Genomic DNA, 11,297 nt, shown 5'->3' on the forward strand with positions numbered 1-11,297 from the left:
ATAGATAGATAGTACTAGTTTTTCGCCACGTGCTACACACGTGAGCGATATTCATATGACCCGTGACTATATTAAATATTAATTAAAATTTTTAATGTAATACTTTAATTTTTAATAAAGTATTATAAAGTATTTTTAATTTAATTTGAAATGTTAGTACGTGCGTGATATTTATATTACCCGTTATAAATATTAAATATTAATTATAATATTAAGTAATATTAATATAGCTTGTATTCAATTGTTTAAAGAAAAGGCACCAAATATTTTTTGTATTATTCATATAAAATTTTCCGATAATAAAATTTTCTAGTGGCTAATAAATTTTATTTTCTCAAATTGCCACATCAATGATACTCTTCTTCTACAATATTTAGCCACGTGTTACGAATGTGAGTGATATTCTATATGACCCGTTGTATATATTGAATGTTATTATTATTATTTATAATATTTTAGTCATTAATATATTATTAATAATTTTTTATGTAAATTGAAATTGTAATATATAAATAATGTTTATATAATCTGTTGTGTAATCTTAAATTAAATTTGTGACAAATGATATTTATAGGATATTATCAAGTCAAATAAATTAAATCATCACAATAATATTTAAAAAAATTGAATTCTAATAAAAATTAAACTAACAAACATTATCATATCAAACAAACTAAATCATCATAATAATAAATGCATAATCTCAAAATTGAATACGTAAAAAAGTTAAACTAATAAACATTTAAGAAATTTTTTCCACTGCGGATGTTGATATGCTCAACCCCAGTATATTTTTTCATTAAAAACACATCATCAGCCAAATAATGCACGTATAGAAATTCTCTTGGTGGACTCCATGTCCCCCACACCACCACCTCTTTGGCTTTATCAGCTTTAGCCGAGTGAAACCTCCTCATCAATAATCAATAATCAATAATATAATAAATACATAGAGTTGATTATAAACAAACAAAACGCTTTTTTTTTATACCTGAATAATTCAATATGAATTAGACTATAATACTACTTATATTGGAATTACTTCTATTATAACAATACTTCTATTTGGATTAAATTCTTTTTTTATTATTTATTAAAAGAATATATATGCCATAGACAACAACTTATATTTTTTCTATTACATGCAGAATCCGATGGAAAACCAATAGCTTTATTAAATTAAATACTAATCTTAGACAATTAATGATATTCTTTTTGAAATAAAATTGTATAAATTAGAGTCCTATTTAAACTTGTATTTCTTATTTTAATTAAAGCAACTGTTTCTTATTATAATTAAACTTTTAAATTAAATAAATATTAGAATTAGATTTGTATTTGTATTTGACTTCGTAAATGTTTTAGTTATTAATCCTAATATCGTAATTTTGTCTGTCCCCCCCCCCCCCCCCCTTATAGAATAGTTATAGATAGATAGATTATACTTCTTCTCAATCACAAAATTCTAGTGACTTATTGTTCTCTAATATGAGTTGCATTTAAACTCTTTATTAATCTATAATATCTATATTTAAATTAATTTTTTATTTTTAAATATAAATTATACCTTTAATGAAATCTATTATCATAATTTTGCCTGTCCCCCCCCCCCCCCCTCCCCCTCTCCCACATATAAGATAGTTATAGATAGATAGATGTATACAATTATAATATTTAAAATATACTCAAAACTTAATTTATTTTAAATGTTATAGGAATATAATATATTCAACAAAAATAAAAAGATTAAGTATATCATATTGGATGTAATGTGAATATAAAATTTGTGGGTAATTAATTAGATTTTTAATTTGTTAGTAATTTTTTGAATTTTTTTACAACTAATCAATTTTTCTTATTTACCAAAAAGGCCGAAATGTTTCGTATGAGTTTATGAGAGTCTCCGATTTCCGGAACGGGTGTGACTTTGTCGAAGTTTCCGTGCTTCCTATGAATAAATATTTAAAACATGTCACATAAATAGTCTGTGACGCAAAATACAAACTACCGAAATCACATATGCATATGATATGATATATAACTTAATCATAATGTCCTCTAAATCTCTGCAACTATCAAACTAGCGATTCTTGTACTTGATGCCCAAGTCTTTGGCGTGATTGCCAACAGCATGTAGCTTCAGTAAACGCTTCACAACTTGTTTCATGGTAGGCCTCTTACATCCTTCCATATCTACACATTGCAGTGCCAACTTTGTAAGCGCAACTCCATCATTTTCATTAAAACCATCATCATTCTTTAGGCTTTCATGCACAAGCGACACCGAGCCTTTCTTCGATCTCTGCGACTCGTATGCTTCGACAGCCCATTCACTAATGCAAAGAGTGCCATTCCTTATCTCCTCAAATGTAGAAATTTGTTTCGATATCAAGCTCAGGAGTATACAGCCATAAGCATAAACATCAGATCTTGTCGCCAGCGAGCCTGTCCGCAAATCACCCACATTCCCACACTTTGTCATGTCAGAATAAAAAGAAATTGCATAAGGGAGTTTCAGCATTTAGTGCAGGCAGAAGCGCACAACGGATTCCGTTAGAATACTTAAGCGAGTGCGGATTGACACATGTTAATATCATAGCTCATGTTTTCATTACAACCACATTAATAACATTCTAGGAAAAGCAAGAAAAATGATAAATGATCCAAACAAAATTCAGGCCGTTAAGTTGGCATACCTCCAAAATAAGCAGTATAAGGATGCGGATCAATGTATTCCCCGCTTCCACATGCATACCTGTTCCTTTTATATCTATCATCAAGAATGATTCCACCACTGCAAATCCCAAATTCAAATAATTTTGGGCTGTACTCCTACAAATCACAGCAAGTCAAAATATGAATTTTATAAAAAAGAATTAATTGCAGAAAAGAAGCAAAAGGATATCAGACAGATGCAAAGACCTTGTCAAGTACAATATGAGAAGCATCTATGTTGCGAACTCTACATGGCTCATAGGGTGGATTAGGAGCATGAAGAAACTTAAGGAGGCTGGCAAATTCATATCCAACCTTAATCCTCTGCAGCCAAGTAAAGCCATCTACAACAAGAAATAATTGATCACCAATTTTTATAGTACACAAGCGCAATTGCTGAAGACCAAACTGTTCAATAAGCAGTGCAACATAGTCTATGCATTAGCTATATTTACAATTAAGACTAGCTTAAAGTACTTGTAAGGAAAGATCAAAAGTTAATAAAAAAATAAATGAAAAAAACAAACAAAAGAAAATACAGAAATTCTATCTTGAATAGAACATACAATGTTTAACATCAACAAGAAAAAGATAATCTCCGTCACAAAGTATTTTTCTAGCTAGTCGCTAATTATAAATAAAATGGTCAACTCTTTTTTCCTGTTTTCATCAATTGAAGCATTTTATCTAGACGAAGTCCTCCAAACATATCTCATCTTTTCGACTTTTTTCGTTTACATCCCAAACTTTCAAAATCATCAATTGTATCCCAATTTTCAATTCCATATTTTATTGAAATTTTTCCACTTGAAAGAAAAAGTTCAAATGTCCTTCATATTTAACAGTCTCAACTTTTAGTACTTTTTAAAACAGTAGGTGATTATTTAGAGGAAATCATAAATGACCTAATAGAACATCAGAAGTGTTAGCAAGTATAATATTAAAATTGGAAGCTGGATGAGATTCCTGTCCCTTATAAACAACCAAAATTGACTTCAATTCTTGATACTAGATGATAGTCACATAGTTCTTTCATCTGTGGAATTATCTATTAAATGCTAGTTGCCAGGTTCTGCGGATGTTTTAATTGAAAGGTTCCATATAATAAGGAATTCCGTGAGACTGAAAGCGATGGGAAGCATGTTTGTAGTAAACCATGCTAACGTTTAACAAAAGAGGAATATTGTAAAAGGGGTCATCACAACAGAAACTGGCACATAAAGGAGCCACAAAAGATGAAAAACATTAATCAGAGGTTTAGAACCAACAATAAAGTCACAAGACTCACAACAGGCCACACACAAAGCATCAGAATGATTTATTTATCTCCAGTTATCGCAAATGAACTGCTTTTTCTACCAGTGTAAAGAGGAAATCTAAAGAAAATAATTCTTCCCAGGTACAGATCTCTTATTCAAAGCTAACAACAGCAGTTAATATCATTCATATTATGTTGTAAGTTATAAGAAACCAAGGTCTTGATTGGTTAGGCATTTTTAAAAGAATCTATCAACATTTTAGCTTTCTTGCAATAGCATATCATAGTCAAAAAAATTATAGCAAGTAACCACCAAGAAACACGCAAGCACACGACAAGAGTTAATTGGATATCATCGAGTCAAGGTATCTCTAAAATCAAGCCAAACGCCCAGAGGGCCTATAGAGTCAAGTGAAGCGCATGAATATGTACCTTCGCTAGGCACAAGACGACGTACTGTATCGTGTGGATCAAGATCATACACAACACCGAAACCATCTTCCTCATAGCAGTATCCGATCAATTTAACCAAGTTTGGATGAGATATAAGTTTGGGATCCTGAAGCAATGCCATCTCATCCTGAAAGATAAAACTAATTTAGGCAAGAAATAAGACTTAGGTCAAACACGAAAGACATACACATAAGTTTACCAACATACCCATAACCTGTCTGTATTATGAGACCAATCAGCTAGATACAATTCATTATTCACTTTCCAAATCTTCACCATCACGTTTTTATCATTTATCTTACCACGGAAAACTTCTCCGTATTGGACATTTCCAATGCGGTTTTGTTCACTAAATTTATTGGTGAACATGCATAGGTTTTCATAAGAAAACACTTTTAGTGCATTACCTTTTCCTTCAACAGAACTTCCCCCTAGAGCATAAAACAAAATTAAGCATCAATTTACTGGTAAACTTGAAAGGACTATAAGGAAAACTGAAAAAATAGAATTTAGAAAGCAGTTCCTCTTTGAGCAGGTTCTGCACTGACCTACCGACAAAAACAGTTACATAAGTATAATGTTTGTTTCATACCTATTCTACATGTGTTATTAGTATTGCAAAGTTGAAGTATAACCGCTAAAAATGCTGAGAAGGAAACATCTTTAACACATACTGCAATATGATGCAAAATCTTTTGGCCACCGTCATAAACGAAATTCTATCTCCAAAACTACAAGATTATAATTCCAATAGTTCGATTTTTTTATTTGAGTAAATATATGGAGACGGGTATTCAAATGCTCTTGAATTTCAGCAGTAAATTATATTTTCCATCCAAAAGAGATAGAGTTAATATAAAGCAACTGAAAAATGATGAGGTTTGGTCAAATTTCTTTCTGCATACTGCAAGCACTAAACAGTAGCTGAACTCCCTAACACAGAAGGACAGCAGCATAAGGATATACAGAAGCAGCAAATATATTGGCTGTAAAAAAAAATCACTCACCTATTAAACTGTGATTACCGCCTCTTATATCTCTACAAAAGTGGCGTTTGGAAAGAGTGATTTGAAAGAAATATCCATGAAGCCATTTTGTAAGTCGCACAGATTCTTTATCTGTTCAACAAACCCACATATCACAATCAATAAAGTACTGTGTATACAAGATGAAAAAATGCACGAAAAAAATAAGCATATTCAATTAGGAAGTTAAAAAAATGTGCACAAAATGCTTCTCAGCTATTAGTAAAGAGCAAAAAGCGAAAACCAAACTTTTTTACAACAGAAGAGTCTTATAAAGAAACAGAAATATCATTGTGACAACAGAAATAAGATGTATTCTTTTCAAACTAACAAATAGCAGACCACAGGTTAAAAAGGTTCACAGAAGCACTTTGGTTTAGTCAATCCCTGCAAACTGCATGCAGCAGTCAGCACTTAAGCACCCATCTTTATTCTAACAAATGCAGGTAGGCAAGAGGTGCGCAAAGAGTTCAGCTTATAAGCAGCAAAAATGACGGTCAGAATTATATTATTGAGAATAGCAATTTCTCACCTTTCCAACTATAATTAGAGTCTTTGAAATTTCTGGAAGCTATGAGTCTAGAAGGAAAGAATCGCAAAACACGTTTCTGGTGCCATTTTAAATGTTCCTTAGATTTCTTCCCTGTCCATTAAAATCACATAAAGATCATAAAATATTATTTGTTTATAAACAAAATGTAAACATGTTATTGCATATGCAACATCCCATTACTCAGTAATCCATATGATACCACTTTAATAAATGGATCAGATAGGACACTGTAATGGAAAGCTAGTAGGAAAACAATTACTAGCTAAATTATTGAAATTGCATAAAACGTAAGTACCTGAACGGCTATCATGTTGCAATATACCAACATCACCATTGAGTATCTTGTTAATTTCCCAATTATCCGCATAATTTCGAGCAACATTCGAATTCCGTAGACATCCAACAACCCTCTTCATTTTTGGTCTCTTTTGAGGATCATGCTGAACACAACGCATCGCCAATTTTGTAATAGCAATTGCATCACTAGAGTAGAATTCTGGTCCTGATTCGAGGCTCTGATGCACAAGCGAAGAATGGCTTTTACAAAAATTAATAGATGAACTTTTCGATTTGTACTCTTTCTTAGCCCATTCATACACTGGGGAAGAATCACCAATGTCTTTGCAGACTCTTTTGCTAATTAAAGATAAGATCAGAACGCCAAACGAAAAAACATCACATTTGTCTGACCATTTACCTGTAGGAAGTGAGACATATGATGAGAGTCTGATCTAAAGATAGCTAAATCAAGAGGGATGGAAGAGGGAGAAGATTAGAAAACTGTTTGTTGCAATAAAAATTCCATATCATCAGATCTACCGTTCATTAAGGGAACTGCGTAATGTTGACAAGATAATCTAAAAGCAGAACAGCTAGCACAGGTCTAAATTTAGCAACAATTTGACGGAAAAATCAATTTTACTTTTCAAAAGATGAAAAGAAAAGAACTGCTCATCTCTCTCACGCCTCTCCTTAACTTTTCCCTATTTCATGACAATTTACCGGGGAATACATTCAAGGCTAAAGAGCTACGTATCTCTCCCATGCCCTCTCTTAATCTTGTCTCTGTTTAATGAAAATTTCTCAGCAATAACTTCAAGACAAAATTGAGCCAAGTCATACATTTAAAAATACATATATTTATCTTACACGAATTTCCCTATGCTTTACAAAGAACATAATACCTGGATATGCCCCAACTGGATCGATATAACCATGACATCCATTGACATATTGATCTGGAAGGTTTCTTTTGTCGATGAGAATTCCACCAGAAATCATGCTTAAATCAAACAACACTGCTTCATGATCCTACATAAGAAAGAAAGTGTAGATGTTAGAGAACCGAGGAAAATATAGTAGAGAAACCAATCGGGGTAAGCTCAGTAGCTCGTTTGTAAATAAAAGGAGATGGGAAAAGCATGAATTCAATGCCCATGGCCGATGAAGTAATGAAGTCAACTAAAAAAATGGCGAACCTCATCAACCATTATATGAGCAGCATCAATATTACGAATAAGATACGGCAAACGTGTTGGACTCTGGCTCTCAGAATGCATGAATTGAAGTAAAGAAGCAAATCCAAGAGCAACCTTGATCCTTTGCGGCCAGGTAAAGCTATCTGGAATTGAACACAATGACACTCTATCAGTCATAAGTGAGATCCAAACAACAAGCAGGAAACCCAACAAAACACTACAAAAATAACCATGATTAAGGAAGCCACTGATTGTTGAACCAAACAAAATACACAAACAAATGATGATTTAAACAAGAACATCAAATACAACAAACTACAGCTCAATTGGTATAATGTGCGTTTAATTCCTCCCACAAGCATTCCACCTCCCCAATTCTAACCTTTTTCAATGAGATTAAGGAGCGTGTCAATGGCTCGTGGCTGAAGATGGTAAACAACAGCCAATTGATTCTCGTGGTTGCAAAATGCAAACGGCTTAGCCAAATTTGGATGAAAATTGTGACTTTCAAAACACTCATGCACCCGAATTTCGTCCTACAATAGAAAATACACAAGCATTAAACAAAATTCGAACCAGAAATCAAAAAAAAACAAGCATTAGAAATTACATACAGAAAATCTGGCTTCATTTTCTCCAGGACGAACATTATGCAGCTCATTATTCCAAACCTTAACGATAACTTCTTCTTTACGATAATCAAATCCGCGGTAAATTTCTCCGAATTGAAATTTTCCAATAAAATTATCTTCACTGAATCCGTTCGTAAATTTCACCAGTTCTTTGGCCGTTATATACATCGGCCCAATCATTCTCCTTAATCTGTCTGGGCCTGATTTCGATTGCAAAACTTTGAAATCCACCTCATCCATCTTCTTCCCGCGAACACCACCAAGAACACAGTTGTTTGATTTTGCACGCACTGCACTAGTCAAAAGTTGGTACTCCTAAATGAATTACAATGGGTAAATTAGGATAAATACTTCATTTTTAAAAATAATTTGATTTCCTACCTCAATAAGGAAAAGATAAATAAAATACCTCACCTTTTTATTATTTTTATTTTTTTACTCTAACATATATTTATATTATAATTATACATACATTTAATTACTATTTTACTCTAGTCATAATTTTCTCTCTCAAATGACAACTAATGACAGCTGTCATTATTTTCTTTTCTCTCTCCTTTCTCCTCTCTCCTCTCCTTCTTCTTCTTCTCTTCTTTCCTGTTTGATTTTTCTTCGCCATTTTTTTTCTTATTTTTTCTTCTTCTTTATTTCTTCTTTTCTTCTTCGCCGCTCCTTCATCGGTCGTCGTTACTCCACCATCACTCCGCACTCCGCCATCACTCAACCGTCGTTCTTTTCATATTTGATTTTAGTTTTTCTTAAATTCGTGGTGATTAATACGATCTACATTAACTTTTATATCTAAATAAATTACTCGTTGATTTTCTCAATTTTAGATCTAAAAATCTGCATGAAAAACGATTTTATGATGAAAAAACGATTTTCTGCACAAAAAACAGCATCTGATTATCATATGAGTATTACTGCATTATCATAAAATTATCATAACACTGCAGAAAAATGATTTTTTTTAAAGACAACGTCTGATTATCATATGAGTATCATTATATTATCATGTTGTTATCATTACACTGCAAGAAAAAAATGATTTTCTGGAAAAAATAATGTTTGATTATCATATCGTTATCATAATATTATCATGTTGTTATCATAATATTATCATATGATACCGAGATGATAATATTTATGGTACCTAGATGATAATATTATGATAATATCTATGATTATGTTATGATAAAACAATGTCTGATTATCATGTTAATATCACTACATTATCATGTCGTTATCATAACACTGCAGTATGATAACTAGATGATAATGAAGTATGCTAAGGTTATGATAATTGTGTGATAACCTACGAAAAAAATAAATTACATAAGTGTTTATGATAACCAGATGATAACGGAGTAAAATCATAAATATTTTAATACCCAGAGTAAAAACATAAATCTGAAAAAAACATGAGGTATTTTCTGTAACTTTTCCGTGTTGAGGTATAAAGTGCAAATATTTTTATTTTTGGAGGAAATACCTAAACTTCCCAATTACAATAGGCTTTAGCCCAATCACAATTTGGCCCATATTGCTTTGTAAATCGATGAGGTTTTTTGACAAATACCAAAAAATAATAAAATATTTTTAAAAATACAGCCTCAAAGTTTATTTTTAAAAAATACAATTTGTATTTTTTTTTTTTGCAAAAAAGACTTATTTTTCTCAAAAATATATTTTTTAATCTCAAAGATACGATTTTGGTTAACTAACTGTATACTAGCAAGTTACCAACGGTATATTAAAAAATAATTTATATTTAATATACACAATTCAAGTTTACTAAAAAATTATTAACAATGTACTAAAAATTAATTAGCTATAAGTTTATCAGTGTTTTACTCACGGTTCACTAACAATATTCTAAAAATAAAATTATTATTTTTTTAAAAGTATAGTTTGTTTAAAATACACAATTCAAGTTTACCAACGGTAAACCCAACGTCTACTAACAGTGTACTAAAAACTAAAGTTATTGGTGTACCATTAGTACACTATCGGTTAACTAGCAGCAAATATAAAATTCATCTACAGTTTACTAACGATTTCATTAATGATAAATATTCAAAATAAATTTTAATGTTAACTATTGGTTACCCAACACTCAAAACATTACATACATCAAGAGATATTCTCATAAGCATTTCTTCAAATACTAAGAGTACAGGCTCTGCAACACTAAAAAATCACATCTGCTCGTTTCTAAATTTCAAAATTAAAATAATTTTCTAAAAGATCAAAACAAAAATCTCAAGAAAACCCCAAAAATTATACAAACAGCCCCACAATTCCCTCCAATAACAAAATTATATACAGGTGTACGTGGCTTTTCACTCTCTTACTCGCCCCATCCATAGTCCATCAACGGTTCTCCGTCCTCGTCATGGTTACTGTAAAATTATTATCGGGCTTGTGTCGGAGGCGGGTTTTTACAACGACGAAAGTGGTAGGCTTGGAATTTTCTGGAAACGACGATCTTCTCTTCATGAACGGCGGCAGCTTCAAGTCCACCGGCGATAGCTTCAACAATTGCTTCAATGATGGCGGAAGTATTGCGTCAGAGGTTGTCGCTTGGCTGATTATGTTAGGGTTTACAGTAGATGTTTCTGTTGTTAATTGAAGAATGATAGATTAGATCATATTTATCAAAAACAGAAATCATAAACTTAAAAAAAAAAAAGGAAAACGTAAATAGCTAAAAAAACTTAACAGCGTACTATTCTAAATACTTTGGGTAATGATCATGATTTGTCTAATTAACTCGACTTTTTATCTTAATTAAATTGAACTTAAAAGTAGATTTGACATTAATTTTCCTTGGGTTCCTTAACCTCCGAATTAATACTTATAGTTTGACACTGATCCTACTTGAACCTAGGTTCTCGGATTAGTACCTACTTGCTAGTAAATCCCGCCTGGACCTCAGGTTCCAAGATTGACTTGTACCTGGACGTGATTCTTGAGTTACCCCTAGTGACACGTGATTTACAATTTGTGACTTTTGAATCAAATTTAAGCACAACAGATTAAAGCATCAAATCTAAACAGAACCTACCTACAAATTTAAATATTCGAACTCGGAATTATTTTCACACGACAAAATCATATTTGGTTCAATATGTTCTCCCGCTAATACACTTAACAATTTCATACATAAATCACATTAAATCA

General features: G+C 31.8%; 1 protein-coding gene across 2 annotated transcripts; it reads right to left on the minus strand.

Moving 5' to 3' along the window:
* Positions 1-1,922: 1,922 nt before the first annotated feature.
* Positions 1,923-8,430, minus strand: LOC126655571 (uncharacterized). 2 transcript variants are annotated; one of them, XM_056103668.1, is made up of 12 exons: positions 8,154-8,430; positions 7,865-8,018; positions 7,483-7,625; positions 7,189-7,315; positions 6,300-6,701; positions 5,984-6,094; positions 5,434-5,544; positions 4,634-4,857; positions 4,406-4,553; positions 2,923-3,059; positions 2,697-2,832; positions 1,923-2,445 (listed from the first exon to the last, which is right to left on the minus strand). In XM_056103668.1, the coding sequence occupies exons 1-12, from the start codon at positions 8,352-8,354 to the stop codon at positions 2,081-2,083; spliced, it is 2,259 nt and encodes a 752-aa protein (XP_055959643.1). In that variant the 5' UTR covers positions 8,355-8,430; the 3' UTR covers positions 1,923-2,080. The 2 variants fall into 2 exon arrangements, with proteins under 2 accessions (XP_055959643.1, XP_050205761.2); XM_050349804.2 differs by having other exon boundaries at positions 8,097-8,430.
* Positions 8,431-11,297: the final 2,867 nt, after the last annotated feature.

This window comes from Mercurialis annua, linkage group LG7, assembly GCF_937616625.2.
Source record: "Mercurialis annua linkage group LG7, ddMerAnnu1.2, whole genome shotgun sequence".
In the NCBI taxonomy this organism is placed as follows: domain Eukaryota; kingdom Viridiplantae; phylum Streptophyta; class Magnoliopsida; order Malpighiales; family Euphorbiaceae; genus Mercurialis; species Mercurialis annua.

Bases quoted from the DNA above. Each gene is read 5' to 3' on its own strand.
- LOC126655571 (XM_050349804.2), bottom strand. From the start codon at position 8,354: ATGGATGAGGTGGATTTCAAAGTTTTGCAATCGAAATCAGGCCCAGAC. The intron at 4,858-5,433 runs GTGAGTGATTTT...TTTATGCTCTAG, and splicing joins CGGTAATCACAGTTTAATAG to GGGGAAGTTCTGTTGAAGGA. The intron at 2,833-2,922 runs GTCTTTGCATCT...TGTGATTTGTAG, and splicing joins CTCATATTGTACTTGACAAG to GAGTACAGCCCAAAATTATT.